The sequence below is a fragment of the Ceratosolen solmsi genome, unplaced genomic scaffold, assembly GCF_000503995.2.
Source record: "Ceratosolen solmsi marchali unplaced genomic scaffold, CerSol_1.0 scaffold13, whole genome shotgun sequence".
Taxonomy (NCBI): Eukaryota; Metazoa; Arthropoda; class Insecta; order Hymenoptera; family Agaonidae; genus Ceratosolen; species Ceratosolen solmsi.
Genome location: NW_011948418.1, coordinates 5,363,536 through 5,383,439, shown reverse-complemented (window position 1 = coordinate 5,383,439; position 19,904 = coordinate 5,363,536). Strand labels below are relative to the sequence as shown.

At 29.9% G+C, this 19,904-nt stretch overlaps 1 protein-coding gene across 1 annotated transcript in view; it reads right to left on the bottom strand.

Annotated features, from left to right (window-relative positions):
* Positions 1-1,884: 1,884 nt before the first annotated feature.
* LOC105360395 (chymotrypsin-2-like) overlaps positions 1,885-19,904 on the bottom strand; it is an 86,511-nt gene continuing 68,491 nt past the window's right edge. Inside the window, exons 2-4 of the mRNA XM_011497290.1 lie at positions 3,226-3,569; positions 2,705-2,974; positions 1,885-2,046 (exon numbers count right to left, since the gene is read on the bottom strand). Coding sequence (XP_011495592.1) covers positions 1,885-2,046; positions 2,705-2,974; positions 3,226-3,569 — 776 coding nt within the window. The remainder of the gene's footprint in view (positions 2,047-2,704; positions 2,975-3,225; positions 3,570-19,904) is intronic.

The following is a 19,904-nucleotide window of genomic DNA, read 5'->3' as shown; positions in this document are numbered from 1 at the left end:
ATGACATTTGAACTTGAATTGTAATTAAACATTTAAATAATACGTGTAGTATAAAAAAATATTTTTGTGCATAATTAATTAATTTTGTTAATTGATAATAAATAAATAATACTAATTTTTAAAAATTGTATTTTAAAATATGACTTCGATTATTGATTAACATTATCGTTTCATATTATATTGCTGAAATATGAAAAAATAAATTGCCAAAGTCAACGAAACACTACCAATGTTACAAGCTGAATCAAATAGTCAATGGAAATATGATCAAATTTGTTATTATTTCGCCGCCGAATAATATTGTCGGTTACCATACATATCAATATTAATATATAAAATTAATGTAACATTATTTGGAAAATGGATATTATTTTTCAATTTTATGAAGTCGTACATATGAATTTGGTATAAATAAAGAAAACTTGTTATTTCACTGTACTTTAAATGTGACTATAATGCATAGAACTTCATAATAGCAAGAGTAAGAGGGAAAGACACGGAGCAACGAGAAAAGAATAAGAGAAAGGATGGGGTAGGAAGGGATTGTGAGAGCCGAGAGGATAGGGGGATGGTGGGAGGGGGAGGGAGAAAAATTGGAAATTTAAAAAATGGCTAAACGAGGCCATTAGGCTTTGGATGCAGCTGGTTGCGAATGTACGAGCTACATCAACCTGAGGTGAGGGATAAATCGCTCGAGTGTTCTTTGATGCACGTATGCATGTATACGCGCAACCTACACGCATACACAAAAGGTTTATGTGTTATGTCGTCACTCGTGCAAATGCACAAGAGAATGACCCACCCCTGCGGCGTTTCTACCCTACCCTTTACCCCCCTCTGACCTCTACAAAATCGTGCGGCTAGTTCTACCGGACTGGCAGCAACAATCGTTGTGCATTAACCTTTCTGGAGTTGTAACTGCATATGCTAGATAGTGATTCGCTGTCTCTCTCTCTCTCTCTCTCTCTCTCTCTCTCTCTCTCTCTCTCTCACAGTTTCTCTCTACTCCACTTGTTTTTGCCACTCTGCTGGACTGTCGCGTTCGATGAAAGGATCGATGCACACTGGTTATGAGAATAAAGCGAACATTTACAACCATTTCGCGTAATCTCGCCGAATACATTCGTCTAGGCTGAATTTGTGAATACCTTAACGTAAAGGGGTAGGAAGTGAATGAGGAAGAGGGAGAGAGAGAGAGAGCAAGAATTAGAACATGTAGAACAAATGCAAAGGGATGGGAATGCGTGAATAAAATATCCAATGTTAAACAATTTTTTATGGTCAATGATAAATATGCATTAATCATATTATTTTAAAATATTTAATCCGTATCACTTGGAGTTATTTACAAATAAATATTATAAAATAAATATTTTTCCAATATTATGAACAAACTTAAAAAAAAATTTTATTAAATAGAATAAATAAGGGTTTTTCTTTAAATGTAATTTCTATTTATTTAAAATTTTATCTAAAATATACTTTATTATATTGTGATAGATATAATAATAATAATAATATAGACTATTATCCTATATACGAGTGTAATATAGATCTACAGGTAAGGTATCAGATAAAAATTCTTTCGAAATATAGAAATAACTAATACTCGATGTATGAATTATTGATTATAAATTTCATAATAATCTCAGTTGAATAATCGAGTACGGAATTATATTTGTAAGATAATAAGTAAGTTTTATCTTTTTTATGAAATAATACATTTTTTCAAAAAATGTGGTTCTGAATCTCAATACCAAAGGATGTAGGAGATGAAAAACTTTGCAATGATAAACGTTAAAATTAACTTACAAAATGAAATTATATTTCATAATTCAGATAATTGGTATATATAATAATTACATAAAACTTATAATTTTAATATTAAAAATTATTTATGACATCTTCAATGTAGCCTCGATAGTAGTTAATACCAAAATGAATATTAACCTTTTCTGGATGAATAACGATTTGTGTGAAAGGGCAATTTCCTTTATTAATTGCTATTAATGTTCCCATATATATAAGCGGACCCCCACTATCACCCTAAAATAAATCACATAAAAATATATTTGTATGTATATATGTATAGGGATAGAAGTAAAAATCTTGATATCATTATACATTCTTATATTATACATAATTGTTGATTAATACTTTATGTAATTTCATAATTACGCCTTCGTTTAAAATGCTCTTTCCTTAAACCGATAATTATCTCATAATTGAATTTATAAAATTTAAATGTTGTAACAGAATATTGATAGAACATCGTATTGATCAATAAAATTCATCGCTCAACCTCGTTTTATAGTTAAAAGATTTATTAATTATTTTAAATACACTTTTATAGTTAACGTTTCTCACGAGCAATCTACTTTTGTGTAAGCACGTCAAGTTATTCTGGCAGATTCGTAATCAAATGACGGGGCACGAGCGCACCAGGAAGTGCGGCTTATCTTCAAGTAAGTTAGATAAGAAGGAAAATTGTACAAAAATTCCACTATAATATTTTAACTATTTTGTAAATAATTGTATTTTGCAAAATTACCGTGCCACCAATAACCGCGGTCAGTTTATTTTTCTCCTATTTTTCTTTTTTTTCTTCTTTTTTTATTAAAATTTATCGAAATTAAATTAATTGATTCTATACCGTCGCTCAACGAAGTTGATCCGCGCATGTCACATAATGTAAAACACTTACACGATGCATCAATCCATACGGTTCGGAAGCAGTGCAGAAAAGCCTATCGTGAAAGGAAATTGTTCTTCTCTCCAAATTTGAGACTCTCTCACCACACCGAGCGTTCGATAAGATATTCACGGTGATCATTTGCAGAAGTGAAGCAGTTTGGCCAGTATTTGAGATACCCCATCCTACTATCGTAACATTCAATCCATAAAATTCGGCATTATTGGTTATAGTTGTCAAAGGAATTGGAACGATCGAGAGTCTTTCAACACTTTCCGTTAACTAAAATATATATATATTGTTAGTTTAAACATATATCTATTGACGGTGATATTTTCAAAATTTATATATGCACACGCACACGCGCACACACGCACACACGCGCACACGCGCACACGCGCGCACACACACACACACACACACACACACACACACATATAATTTATTATAGCATCGTTGCATTATATATTATTTCTGTAAATAATTGGCATTATATTTTATCCATAAAATATACATTTTTTTTAATAACTTGCCCTTATAATAGCAATATCGTTTGATTTGAATTCTTGTTGAATGTTCTTTATTGTTATCCATCTTTTGTAGGTTATCCACCAAGATGGAAAAAATTTGGTACCACGCCATATATCATTTGATCCAATAATTATTTGAATTTCATTCCATGCTTTGCGTATAATACAGTGTTCAGCAGTTAATACATCTTTAACCGATATAAGCGTTCCCGTGCATCCGTGATCACGTTGTGGATGTGGATTGTAACGATTAATTTCCGAAATAGACACAACATATCTATATTGTTCTGCTGGTGCTGTCCTAACATTTTCTCCCACTAATGCTTTCGTACATTGATACTGTAAAACTAAGGCAAATGAAATTCATTTTGTAAAACTGGCTACTAATTCTTCAATTATTGACAAATCATTGTTTGAGTTAAGAAAAAGTGAAAATGAATTAATACTTACAGAATACTGTAGACTGAAGCAAGATAATCCTAAATTGCACGAGAAACATAGAAATTATATACATATTATATACAAAAAATGAAATTTAAATAAAAATAATTATAATAAATATGATATAATTAAAAAAAATATCAAATAATAAATTAGAGAGAGAAAGAAATTAAATATATAATTGTTAAAAATATTTATATAAATGAAATAATTAAATAAATTATGTTTTTTACAAATAATTATATCAATATAAAGAATTTTATTTGCAACTTTGAAATTATTTTCAATACTAGAGAATTGCTAATAATATTATTGGCTTTTTTCGGTATTCAGGAACTCTGCTATCAGTGCTATTTGCTTTATCAGTAAACGTTATAAAGGCATTAAATAACTGCTCGTTTAGTTTAATCTTTCCAAATAAATGTTTATAATATAAATAAACATTTTTTGTATTTAATCAAAGTGTATTATCGAAGATTTAGCGTCAATAAAATTTTATGTGCAAATTTATGCATAAAAACCGTAATATTTATTAAAAACTTTATCAGGTTTATGATACGATATTGATATATACTGTATTATATATATATATATATATATATATATATTATTTAGCATTATTTAGATGTTAATAGTTTCTTATGAACAATTGCCTTGCCAACGGAATTTTACAACATAAATGAATAGACTTCAATTACAAAAAATTTGAAAATTAAGAGCATATAAAAATTACATTAACGAAGCCATTCTTATTAATAATTTAGATAAATGTAAATTATCCAGGATAATTAGAATATAGAACTCGTAAATGTTGAAATAGTACAAAGTGATAAAGATAAAAATATTAAAACTTAAAAATAGAAAGATAGTATAATTTTATAAATATAAAAATAATAGAGACTCATAATTTTTTTCGAATAGTTTACACTCATAAAAGTATGTATAAAAAAAAATAAAAATACGTATTCATATTAGTTTATAATTTAATTAATAAAATTTTACTTCAGTTTGAGCAAATTTTTTCAGATTATGGGAAACTACGCGCATTTTCGTATAATAACTATTTCGGTAAAAATCTGGGAAAGTCTATTGCAATAATCATTTATTGTAATGATGAGAATTCAGTTGTTGAAATACTATAAATGCATTATATAATACCATATATAATATAATACTGCTACTTTAAATACATTTACACACACACGCGCGCGCGCGCGCGCACACACACACACAGACACATGTATATTAATATTTCTATTGTAAATAAAGCGTGTAGTAAGTAAAGAATATCAAAAGGTTATGACAATAGTGTTTAAATTACAATTTTCAGCATTTTTAACACTCTTGAGTGTAGTGGGAAATTATGATAAAATTCTTAATACGAGAAACTCAAATGAACCATCAAATTCATTCAACGACAGAATTTTTAATAAAACTATATATTCCAGGCTCTGGATTTTGAACACTAGAATTTATTCACTTTCGGCCAAGTTTATGGTACGACATATCTCCATAAAGAAAAAGTAGCAAAGTCAAAGCTCCGCGGACGGCCTAGCAAGATCGCCCAATCAGTCTTTCAGTTCGATCCAGAAGAAAATAAGCCGTTCGTTTCTGGGAGTTAAATCTCATATATGGCCAAGTTCGCATAAAATAGATGTAATAAATCTTAAGAGTCCGCGAGAGAAGAAAGACGGAGATGAAGGAACTAAAGTAGGTAAACTTTCATCTATGACGCGCACTTTGCCTCATACGTGGATTTGTCTGGAAAAAAATTTCATAAGTTTATGATGGGCTTATTAAATAATCATAAGTCTATTCGCCGCTGTATAAATTGACTTTGAAAACAAAGTCAGTAAACATATATTTATGGTAGTGAATTTATCAAATATGAAAGTATACTCGTGAACTTATTTTTCCTTATGTTCTAAAATTCACGTAATCAACTATAGTATTTTAAAATCAGTGATATTACAATACTATAATAATTTATTATTCTTTTTTAACTAAATAGTACATTTAAACAATACATTGATTAAAGTAAAGAAATAAATTTAGCACAATATTTAGCATAATATTTGACTAAGAGATTTGAATAAAAGATTTTTAAAATTTTAAAAGTTACCGCAAGATCGTACAATGACTCCATTAATGCAAAGTTTTTGTTTACATAAAAGGCGTATGAATATTAGTATATCGAATTTACATGCAAGTGTAAATAATTAAATTATATGATATTGCCAGAATATATATATATATATATATATATATATATATATATATTACATTAAATCGTAAAAATTCTAAATATATATTTATAAAATTAATAATAATAATAAATCGTTAACATATAGTATGCGACTAAATTCTGAAAACTGTACATCACGACTCGAAAGACTCAACGAGAAGCAAAAAATATGCTCCGTATAATAAAAAAAATTGTACGAGTATTGGAAGGAGGACAGAAAGTAAAAATGATCGACGTATAATTTCAATTACATGCTTACATCTGCTTAAGTATTTGTTTGACTATTAGAAACGGTGGTGTGTCGACAGGATGATCCAATCTCTTATTCAACTTACTATTTTCCAATCGTAGTATATAAAACAAATCAATACAATTAATTGAAAATTGATAGTGATATTAGTTTTGTTGAAATAAAATTAGTTAAAAAAAAAAATTAAATAATACTACTCGTAATGCTGTTTCAGTATTTTAATAATTATATTGATAGCAATGATTGCCAACACGAAGAAAAATGGAGCATACGCCATTTTGAAATGACACTAGTCTTATAAAATTCAGCAACAAATACAAATAATCTCACAGATTTTACTAAATAGATATTATTAATTCATGTTAAGGAAAATGCTGGTAATCATGTGTATATTTTCTCGCAACGTAAGCGTGTTAACAAATACATTATTACCAATTTAATAAAATATGCTAACTTTCATCGACAGCGGTTAATCCAATTGCTATAAAAATCCTCGAATGATTAAAATCTGTTTGCTAGCACCGACGCCTATGTTAATACACCATTCTCATAAAAATCTCATCAAAGCCATTGGTATTAGAAAATGTCCTTGGGCCCATTATAATAATACCATAGGCTTGTCTCAATAATTCCGCAGGAAGTAAAAAAAACGGATTGTAGGGCGTATTGCCGGGTAGTATATACGTACTTCACTACGTAAGGCACTACGGCCGGTTCGCGAAATTTTCATTTAAATGCAGATGACCTGATAAGGCAGCAGCGGTGCGTAAAAGAGCCATCGGCTGACTCGACTTTAATATCGATGGATAATATTAGTCGGCGTGCCGTCGGCTTACCGCGGAATCACCACCCTTTTTTCATTCTCTCTCCTCCTCAGTTGATATTCAACTTTACCGACCTAGGGGCTTCGCCTTTAAATAAAGACATTATTAAGAATCTGGCGTATCCATTACTTGTCCGTTAGTCCTGTTATTATATTTTTAATATAATAATTTGTTATGATGTATGGGGACCAGGTATCGTATCGTATCGTATTCTGTGAATGAGCAGGCTAATGTTACTTCAAGTGGATCCTAAAATAATGATCGATAGAACGCGTTAGGCTTTTGGATGATAAATAAATGTGTGTGCCTTCCATTTTTACGTCCTATTATTGTACGTAAATATTCTTTCTTAATAAGCTTTTTTAGAACGATCGTCGTATTCGTGTAGATTTCATTTAAATAATCCAAAATTCAAAGGGTCCAATCCCCTAATGGATGATTTAAGGGATATTTTGACATTCGGGCTTCTCCGTAAGAGGGAAAGTCATTTCATTAAAATTAATTATTAAGCAAATGGAAATAAATAGAAAAAGTTTGGGATACGCGTATGCATATACGTAGATGTGTGCATGGGTGCATAATTATGTATAAATGTAGATACGTGCAAATGTATAAACAGATTATTTAAATATAATATATTTTCTACGCGATTAAAAGGTAAAATTTTTTAATTTATACTGCATTTATGTCCACTTTAAATTACAATGTAAAATCGTTAATAAATGTTGTAATGTCATTAGTTTTCAAAGAACAATTATTTTGCATTAATTTCGAGAATACATTTAATATTTTCAATAAAATGTTCAATTAATAGTCATTATTACCAAATTTGTTCAAATATTATTGTTTCCTATTGTTCGATATGTAAAAGAAATAATAGTGATATTATTATTATTATTATTATTATTATTATCCTTTACTTATTTTATAATTCAGTTTTTTTTTTTTACGTAAAAGTTTGATATTCTTTTTATTAAAGTAGATAAAAGAGTATTTTTCTATTGAATATTTTATTAAATTTTAATTTTAACACGTTTAATATCTCATTCAACGATATTCTAGGAAATAAATAGAGAATATTGCCTATTTGCCTCATTCTCAACAGAGACTCAAGCGATTGCTTTTATCTTTTACTTTTATTTATTTTAAACAATTGTTCTATTATCGCGTCTCGTTATATTCTCTTTGATCAACATGTTACTTTTATAACCAGTTTATTTATCACGTTGGATACACAATATACATTTTTATCTTCATTATGTTAACAACAATATTGCCTCACCTCACTCCCGACCCCACTAACAAATAACGATATATTATTATGTAACGATTTACATATTTAAAAACTTGCAAGTGCCAAATATTCAGTTATTTTAAATTGTTAATATAATTTGAAAATATATGATCATGTCATTATTATTAAATTCATATATGTGTAGATCAGTATGCGCAAAGAGTAGAAAGTTTTAATGTTACCATAATTCGTTTTAATTTTCATAATTTTAATAATCGAATAAAAATAATCGATAAATAATAAGCTTCTCCCATAAATTTTAAAACATTCTGTAAGATTTTATTTTTTTTTAAATTACCGGAATGAAATTTCAATTGTGAAATAAATTACTAACAATTTGAAAATATATAATATTGATAAATTATAGTATAGTATGGATTGTTATCAAATTAATTAAACGAATTAATGTCGATATAAGAGTTTTACAGTTTAAATTGACTGTGATAAAATCTATTTTGACATTAATATGCTATTGATATAGAAGGTAAGATTTAGCCATTGAGAATACGAATATAAAGTGCTATTGCACATAGTGACAAAAAAATATTTTCCATACTTTCCAGAAGAATAAAAAATGAAAATTATAGATTTACTTATTATTTATTTACTTATGATTTACCTATATATATTTAGCACATGAAATACAGTCTCATAAAGAAATTCTTGTATTCCCGCGAACACGGCCATTCAATTTTGAGGCTACAGTAGTATATACACAAATACGCCGACGGAAAATGAAGGAAAGAAAGACTTGGTTTCCTTAGGGAGGGACGAAAGCCAACGCTGGCCGGCGATAACCGCTTTAAATGCTAAATAGCTCGGAGCAACCGAGAATTCGAGAAATTCTGCGTGGGCGAGAGTTTATCTACGCGCTCTTACACGGCTTCGCGCTATGAAAAGAAAGAAAAATCGATCTGTCGAAAATGAAATTGTAAATAGAGTTTTGCTAGCGATTCAAATGATATTTTGCATTTCATATTATTGCGTTGGAAAGATATATTCTCAATTTTACAATTACAAGAACGGCATTCCCAGTTCATGAAATATCAAATTATTTCAATTAACGTTTATACGTAGTACTTTACTTATGTTCATTACGATCGTTAATGCAACGTCGGATTCTTTTGTGAAAAGTAGTTTGGAGCTTTGCTCAGCGATATAAAGCAATTATAATTATAACTTACTTATAAATATTACTTTTTTTTTTTCTAGATATTTTTACTAAGTAATTTAATTAATTGTTAATTTCTATTACTAAACACATTTTTAATGTTATCACTGCACCTTTGAGAAATCAAAGTATTATTACAAACTGAATCGATATCATTGTATTTCATTATGTTCACAGATAAATGTATATAGTAAATTTAGTATGATTAATAAATAAGAAATTGATAATATTTATTTATTCGTCCTTCCCAGCTTTTACAATTTATAATTCGTATATTTTATAAATATGCTTCGATTATTGATAATACTCTATTAACAGAAGGAATATTAACAAGAACGTTGATGTAAATGTTGTATGCTTAAAATTACCAGTAATTATGAGAGAAAAAGTTAAATAGGCTTTTCAATAATGTAGACAAGACAACGAGGCTTTAACGCGAATAAATCGTATTTATTTCGGGGAAAAAAATCGAGTTTTTAAAATTAGAAGGTGATTCAGTAGGATCTTTTTGACAATTTCAGTCTACTGTTGTAAAGTAATGAAATTTACATTAAAAATATTGCGTTTTTTGAGATGTTTTGTGAAATATTATAATGTGATATAATGACTTGTGTTAATACGTTCGAGTCATTGGAAATTAATAAGAATTACGTTTTTAACTATTCGCGATATGCATTTGGTAGTCAACGTGTTTATGCAATCGTTTAAATTATGCTTTTCGTACAATTCTAGACTAGTCTATTCGATTACGTATTTTCAAATTGATTCCGTAGCACTTTTATCTGTAGCATTGATTTTGGAAATTTCAATTAATACATACATATATAATGGCATTCTGTCAAGTTACACACAATAAGACATTTTAATCATTTGTATGAAAAAATATTTTTCATCAATTTTGATTTATACAATGTAAATTCTAAAGCATAATTATATATCGATTAAATAATTTTTGTAAATGTACCAAAATTCGGTATCGTTAAACTTGTGATTTTGATTAACTCTTATATCAATATAATAATAAGCATAAAAGAAAGGACGTCGACAAAAGCTGTGTACGTTAATAAATAATTTATATTCTCAAAAGTACGTCACTATTCTACAAGTTAATAATAATTAGCACTTAATAAATATTACAATGTGTAGGTCAATATAGAATCGATAACGTAGATTTGCCGATTATCTTGATGTATAGGAGGCAGCGATTGAAAAGTGAGAAAAGTTAGTGCGATGATGAAGGAATTGGACTTTTTAATGGATGTGAATAGCCGTATCAGGATCGCTGCTATTTAAGGAAAAAAACAAACGTCGAGTGGTTACAGGAGTGAAAAGAATTTCTTGTTTCATTGAAAAACAAAACGTACAGTCCCATGACTGTTGCAAACATGTGCATCAATATCGTCTAATGCAGCTTTATTAAAAAACGCTGACTGACTCGCCTCAAATATATTCGAAGGTTCGGCTGAAAATAAGTTGCGGGGGGGGGGGGGTGGCTAAAATCTTTCGTATCTAGTGAAGTTAACGTTTTTAAAAATTATCTGAAAACAAAATTGAGAGAAATGGACGTACATATTCTTTTGGCCACAAACATCGTTATGTAAATCGCATGTTATTGAATGAAAGCAGAGACTTTGGGGGGGGGGTATATAAAAAAAAAAAAAAAAAAAAAAAAAAAAAGAAAAAATAAGAAAAAAAAAAAGATTTAATCCAATGCTTTGGACAAATACAGAATAAAAATAAAATGGATACGTTGATGGAAAAGATATTTGATTATCCATATTTTGTAAATGAAACTTAATTATTTCGTCGTTCGATAATTCTTAATTATGTTGTGTGAAGGTATTTCTCTTCTTAAATTATTTATGAACGGAAATATTATTTATCAATATATAAAAATGAATGCTTACACTACTTGATACGGTTCAAAAAACTTCCATAAAATAAATATAAAGATATGTAAAGGAACTGTATTAGAATAATTTATATTTGCGTCAATATATTATTTTAAGTGTGAGGAAGAATTATAATTCCTTTTTTAAATCTCTGTAATATCAAAATTACTCATTGTAGAGCCTAATAATATTATCGTTTTATTACATTATTTTATCAAACGCTTAATGAATTAGAAATTAACAAAAATACTAATGTTGTAGATTTTATAAAAACTATTTTTTACCCAGACGTGTTTCATCGGGGATATAAGATGAATTGATGAACTTATGAACTAAAAAAATTCAACAAACACATTAGAATTTCATACAATATTGAATTGAGGAATAGAGAAATTGAGAAATTGAGAAAGCCTTGAGAAAGAATTTACGCAGTAAACTTGGTAAATAGGAAATTTAATGATTTTATTTTTTCTATCGTTGCAAGTTTTTAGCTCAGCTCGATGGCGGTTAAACAACACGAAGAGGTATTGCGTGTGTTTCAATGGATGGTGCTCGTAAATAAATAATGTGACAAACCGGATGTAGTTGCCAAGGTAGAGGCAATACAATATATAAACTCAGACAGATTTATGGGTAGTTTATTCGATGTTCACGAAGAAAAGTATATGTATGCAGGTTTTTTAGAAGTAGCAATTGATAAATTCTCCAAGCACCATCAGAAGTACGATTTTCTTTACACGGTTACTCTTCATAAATTTTCGCAGCTTAAAACTAACGATAAATAATGGACCTAAAACACCTAAAACACACTTGACGTTTTCCTTTCTTATCAAACGGCCTTGTATGTTCTGTATGTATCTATTCTCAAAGTTATTAATATATTAATGTGGTTCCGTTACATTGTACATTGGCACGTGGCACAATGTAGCATAATAAGGCATTAGTAGCTCAATATTTGAATTAATTATTGGAATGCCAATTTAATATAATTGTTCTATGTACATTAAGATTTATCTGTATATCCATTATTTTCCTTTTTGCGCTAAGAGATATGTATATTAGAATTTCATTGATTATTTGAAGTACTTGTCCTCGTCTAACTCGTTTAAATATAATAATATTAATTAATTTTCTCTGATTTACTTATTTGAAAATTAATTAAAAAATCTTGAATTTCGAATTAGCGAGATCATATGTTAATTTTCAAATTACACGTTAGCAATAAAAATCGATCTATATTGGTTAACAATCGCAAACTATTTGTAGCGTGCAAAGACTTAATTATATAAGGGGTCACCAATCACTATTTAATACATTTCCACATTACCGGATATTCATTCGACGTATATTATCGAAATATAATTTTTATTATTAGGATATGTGTAATGTTATGAAGAAGAAGGGTCAAATAATTTTATAAGGAAATAATGGAAAAAAGAAATGATGGAAAAAAGCAACGGATTTGATTGATACGATTGATCGCAGTGGAATTACAATAGATACATTGGCCATGAGCCGTATAATAATGCCAATAACAAAGTTCAATAGATACGAATAAATGAATAAACATGAATATTCCATCGAATAAAGCTCATATTACTTACTCCATATTATCAAGTCACCTGATATTTGTGACCTAGTATGAGCCATTTATGTACCATTAATTGATCAATTTTGTCTCTGCTATTTGGTCAACTGACTGCTTGTAGATGCAGCGATGAGATACGCACGGTTGTAAGGAGAAAGATGCTCCGTCGTCCAATAGGTGCCGAAGGATTTATCATTTGGAATGGGAGTTGGAAGGAGAGTCAACTAGGAAGCTTGTGTTGCTTGTGTTGTGTTGGAGCGTCTCTCTGGTTTCGCTCTCATGGTATGGTGAACAAGAAGGACGGTAATGGATCGCCGAAATTAGCAGCTAGTAATCACGCACATTATGCCCAACATCTCTATACTCTACTGCGTTCTCTGTCCTCGTCTTCCCCCCTCCCACTCCCCCTTACTCCCTTCCCTACCACACAACCCTCACTCGACCCACTCGCCCAGCTACTATTTCACCGTCTTTTTCACTTTCACTTCCTAATCTGATGGCATTAATATAAAATCACAACGTTGAAATATTTCATCAATTATTGTAACGTAATAAGCCACCGTGATTGAGATTCATTCTGTATTATGTAAGTCACTTTACTATCTGAAATGTACAATCGATGGTTTTGAATTTCTACTTAATTGTTAGTAATTTTGTCATTACGCTGGTCAATATAATTGACCAAATAAAAAATTCTATAGAATTACGAATAAACATTATTTTCGCATGATTTTCATTCGCTCTATGTATATTTCATATACAATGAATAGTATTTTATTTCATTGTAAACAATTGAATAGGGTAATATTATATATCAAGCTTTTTTCTTTTTTTTTTTGCAGTTTTCGATTCTCTTAATAAAGTTTACCTGATTTTTTTTGTTTATGTATATAAAATTACTTCAATATATGCATGCATTTATACAAAAAGGTAAACAAAAAATATTAATTAAGGTCTTGATTAATTAATCAATTAAAGTAGGTGAAATATGTGGGCTAAATTAATACGTTAGTTTTCAAAAAATTTTATGAATATATTGATCGAAATAACGGCTAATCCGCTGCCAAATGCGAGCCGTTATTATTTGATATTTCTTTAACAATAAAATAAGTAAAATGTCTGACGAATTGAATTAGTTCATTTTAGAAGACAGTGTCCATGAAATGCATCTGTCGCTCGATCACTCCATCAGGCCGAATTTACCAACCACTAAATCGATTATCTCCCCATCCTTCACCACGCAAGATAAAATAAAACGCACAAAAACTTGAGCTATTGAGTGCGACGAAAACGAGTCAGTCACGTATTTTAACGCGGTCGTGCACAATCACAATGGCCACTTGTACCGCTCGATTGACCGAGCATTTTCTTTCTCTTACTTCCAGTCCGAAGACCGATAAGAGGGTCGTTTTCTCTCATAAGTATCTCGACTAGCCGCTCTAATAGAAATATGAGAGATAACTTGGAGAAGAGCAGCATTGTATTATCATTTGAAACTCAACGGAACTGATACTAGCGCATCAGGAAATGTCAAATATTAATTTAAAAAAAAAAAATTTATTATGTGAATATTTAAACGTTTGTTGTTATCCACCTACGCTTAAACTCCTTCTAAAATGCACATTTACTATTCTACTCATAAACATTTTTTATTATATATAGTACAATTAGTTTGTTTATACTTGTGATACGATGAAACGAAATGATTACAAAAAAAAAAAAAAAAAAAAAAAAAAAAAAAAAACAAAGAAACTTGGATGACTTCTGAATGTACAGAAATAAAAAATTAATGCACATTTGTGTATATTTTTTCGAAATTTTTTGTTTGAAAATCTTATCACACGAAAGATGCTTATCAACGAATATTACGAAATAAATTCCTTCAATATTTTTTCGGATAAATTGCAGCTCTTAGACATCTATAAAGCAAGCTGAATCGTAGTAAATTATAAATATGTTGGTTATGATTGAGCCGGTGATTTAAAAATGAAAAAGAAAAGAAAAAAAAGGAACAGTGTAGATCACTTCCGCGTATTTGGAAGGAACCTATAGGATGTCTCGTGCACATATATACGCACACAATAGTCTTTGTACTTTGACAATGGCTTGATTGGGAAGAATTACGAAGTGATTGTTCGGCCTGTGGACTGAAGTGTCGGCAGGGTAAAAAGAGACCAATGGAAAAGAGACAAAGGGAGCACATTTATTGCTTCAGGACTCTGTCGCTATCTTTTAAAGAGAATGGAGTGTGAATAGGGGGTGGGGGGGGGGGGGGGGGGGGGGGGGTAAGTGAGTGAAAGCTAAGCAGGACCGATGTGTCGTAGAAAACGACCCTCTTTTCGTCGATTTTTATTCTGGACGCGAGAAAGTGCAAAGGGAAATGATAGAAGCAAAAAGACTATGATTGGTAACGAGAAGTAGAAGCATTGCCAACAGCCAACTCAGCATTTGTTTTACAGACAAGACTTAACAATGTTTTAGCAACGTCTATTAAATATCGACGAACAAAGAAGGCTAAAGGTTTAATAATCAATGTTGTATTGTATGATTTATGATAATATAGATCCCAGCAATGTGATCCGGCAATAATACACGGTAAATTATTTCCACGTCTAAAATCGTTAAGTTTGTACAACTGAAGTTCTCCTCTCACAAATAAATAATATTATGCATATAAATGTTCGATTGGGAATGTAAACAAAAAATAATATTTTTTAAACCGTTTTTTCATTTCTATCATTAAGAATCGGCCAATTAATGCAGGTAAGAACATTTAATATTATTACGTAAATTATAATATACTAATTTCTTTTCAACTACTTTTTTTTTTTTTTTTTTTTTCATTTAGAAATATTCAACCACTTTAGCTGGTCTATAAAGACGAATATTATATGATACATTAACTAGTTTGATAAAAGCTAATTCATGTATTTAATCGTAATAAAGAGAGCTTTGGGTTAATGTCGGGTTAACTTAATTAGGCTTAGAAGTATTTTGTCTCCTACGTATGAAGAAGTGGTTTCTGAGCTAATCTCCGATCATAAGGATAAGCTACTTTCGCATCTTAAAAGTCCACTTGAGCGTGTCCAAGGCAACCCCCTTCATCTTCATGTTGAAAGTACCTTGTGCATCAAAAATGACCAAAAGTTAAACATGGCACGGGAAATAATAGCTTTATTTTTCCCTTTTTGAAATTTCAATTACACTTATTTTTTCTTTTTATGATAGGACTAATATTCGCGCACACACACACACACACACACCCACACACACACACACACATATATATATAGAGAGAGAGATGTGTGTGTGCGTGTAGAAAAATAATAAATTATTACGATAATTTATATTATGTCTTTTAATATAGTAATTTTCTAAATAATTTATATCAATAGTTTTTGTTTTAACTAGGAACTTTTCGCAATAATTATAAGGCACATCTTTCCGGTCGACATCTATTTTCATTTTTATCATATTTTTCTTCGATGACCTGAATTGGTTCGTAATCAGTGGTCAGAGGCTTCTCGATTAGGTTACGCGGCTCTTGCTTTTACGTTCTCGATAGTTCACGTTAAATAATAACACAGCAAGCCATTCAAGTTACCGTGGAGATGAGGATCTTCATCCCTTTCTCCGGTCGTTAAGTAAGATCAAATAACATTATTATGTACTATGTACTATATTATGTTATATAAATATTTATGTGCAAGTTGCAAATATCTCATGAAATAAACATTGCGTTGTCTTATTTGTTTGCATTAAATAGGTAAACAATCGGGCAGTTATGCATATCTGATACGTTTCGCATCCGTGATTATAATCTATTAACTTTATTACAATTTTCTTTTTTACAACACACTAATGGGATTATAAACAATTGGTTTAGTCATCAATTTCGTTGACTTGTATTTTATTCTATTAAGCATAATTTATTGCCTAATAATTGGAAATAGTAAATGTCAGTCGAGTTAATTGTTATATTTAGATATAAAGTATTTGAAATTATATAATGATTAAATGAAATAACAGTTATTTTAGTTATTCTTAATACAGTTGTTCTACATATATTCTCAATGCTGTTGATTTTATGTACTTTAATTTAATTGCATAATATCTATAATATATATATATATATATATATATATATATATATATATATATATAATTTAAATAAGTAATAAAGCATCGCATTTTAAACGGTTGGTAAATTAAATCTTAATAGTAACAAATGTATCATTTACATAATTACTATGACGACATATGTCTGAAATGGCCATTTTTATACAAATATTTTACATAATATGAAAAGCACATATCTATTATACTATCAAACATTTTGTAAAAACCTATCTATATGAATCTTATTATAAAAAGATTTACGTATTTTAAGTCAGCATGGTATCACGGATAGAAAATATGAGGGCATTTTACACATAAAAAGTACAGAATATTGCTCGGCAACTGTTAATGCTTCGGCTTCTGGTTTACGTGTCACTCGAAAGAGCGTGTAACAGTTAATTTGCATTTATATTAGTGAGCATCGAAGCATGGTGTTTGGACCACCATATTAGAATATGACGCGTACTCTCGTATGCCTACACTTTCTCCTTCTCTCTATTTTTCATGTTTTATACTATTTCTCGTTGAAATGAAAAAAAAAAAAAATAATAATAATAATAATAATAATAAAATAATGGAAATGCATATAATTAACGAAAAGTTTACAACAACAACTGGACTTATTTAACTAAAATTATTAAAATAATGCAATTTTTCGCAACCGTAATTGATGCAACTGTGCTCATAAATTACATCAATGTGATGGCACAAACAATTTTTATAATAACATAATAAATATATCATTATTTCGTGTGATTATGTCGATTATAGTAAGACTATTTAGTTGGCGAATTGAAATTTCTTCTAAGTAGCATGATACATTTGCGCTTCTGCAGGATAAATAAGCCGTAGTAAGGGAGCAACGCTTAAAAGCACAGAGGCTGATGGAAAGTCGACGCAGAGATGCGAGCTTGCAATGTCGGCTCAGCTTTTCCAGCAAAAGCTAAGAGAATGAAGGTGTGGGTCACGGCTAAGCGTCGCTGAAAATTAATCGTTGCTCCCGGCCCTGGGAGAGAAAATAAATATTGTACATTAAAGTTAGCTAGGCAGTTTTGCCCTTTTCTCTTTAGTACACTTAACTGGTTGTAGTAATGTCACGTTTGGTTGTACTTAAGTCGAAAGATGTATCGTAGCTCGGATTCAATACATTTGCAACAGCATTTTCAATTGGTTATAATCCATTCGGTCTTCCATTGGAATAATTTACTTTCATAACCAACATTGAATATATGTAAAGAAAAAAAGAAGCATTTTAATTGAACAAGATTATTTTTACTTTACATTAATATCTTATCATTGTAATACTATTGGTCACTTTACCGTTCTTGACCAAAAGAATTTCTGTGAAAAAATTTCAGTAACAAAATTCGTAGGTCAACATAAATTTTAGACCGTTGTTGGGTTTCACTCTTTTACTTAATAAACTTTTATTATTATGTGATATCGAATTATATCAAGTTTCGTGAAATACGTATACATTAGTCGAATACTGAATACGTAGCTGCAAAAAAACTTTATTGCTACGCATTTTCGTTACCACATATATCATCTACTCTATATAATGTTTACATTATTTTCATTATATTTTTTCTTTTGATTTGTTTTCGTTTTATCAATTACACATACATATAACAAATGCAACAATTTATGTAGTGGATATTTTCCAAGAGTTTTTTTAATAAACTAAGGGTATCCCATTAGAAAATTGGCAATACTCAAACATGTATCTAAAAAGATTAAATAAAAATGTAAAAGACAGAAACTTATATCAAAATATATTTGGTCACTAAATGAAAATCTTTAATTAAGATGGAAACATTAACGATCGAATGAAATATTAAGCACTAGACTAACCATTGTTTTAGTAACAAAATAAATCGAAGTTACATACACATTAACTGTGTAGATAAATGTTAACAACTACGAGTGCAAATTTTCATTCGATAATGAAGTTGTCAAATGTAATATACACACATGCGTGTCACATAATTTTAAACAATATCTATTATGATGATGATAATGATGATGATGATGACGACGATTATTGTTATTATTACTATTATTATTATTATTATTATTATTATTATTATACGATGAATCTTTTTTTTCTTCCGATTTTCACTCTCTATTTCAACAAATTATTCAAATTATTTGCCTAATGCTTTTTATCCAACACTAGGAATATATATATATATATATGATTTCAGATTTCCTTAAATAATTATAAGAGATAAGCTTTTGCTATCGCTCAGGCATTTATGTACTTAAATCTATTTTATACGCACGTGCCTTTTCGATATTTTACACAATTACCGCCAGCATTATTCCGTAGATTTTATTTTCACTAATTACGAATGTTGGAAAATGTGGCCGCGAGCAGTCAGCTCCGCTACATTAAAAGTACAGCAACTGCACCTTATAAAAAAGTCAGCTCATTTCATTAAAATTAATTGTCCCGAAATTTCAATACAAGCAGGTGGGCAGGTAGTAATAAATAGTAGGGTAAAAAGGTAGGTAATCCTGCTCCGTGAAATTATCTGGCTGGCAGGTCCCTCTTGGATTCCTCGGCCCGTTAAGCTACATGTGTCGACGCGAGCTTTCGCAATATAATTAACGCTTGTGCGTGTCGTGCACGCGTCCTCGCTCCATGCCAGTCAGCCCCTCCCCCTCAAGCCCTTCACTATGTACAAAATTGCCGGCGCACGCGCCACTCGGCCGGTATAAACATACACATTAGTTTTGTGTCTACCTCTTTGCGTCCCTCGAGATCGTCTCCTACGCTTTTATGAAATTCTTGCGAGGCGAATTAAGTCGGGTCGAGCCCTCTTCAAGATTCACGTTTATGTCCGTGGAATGCC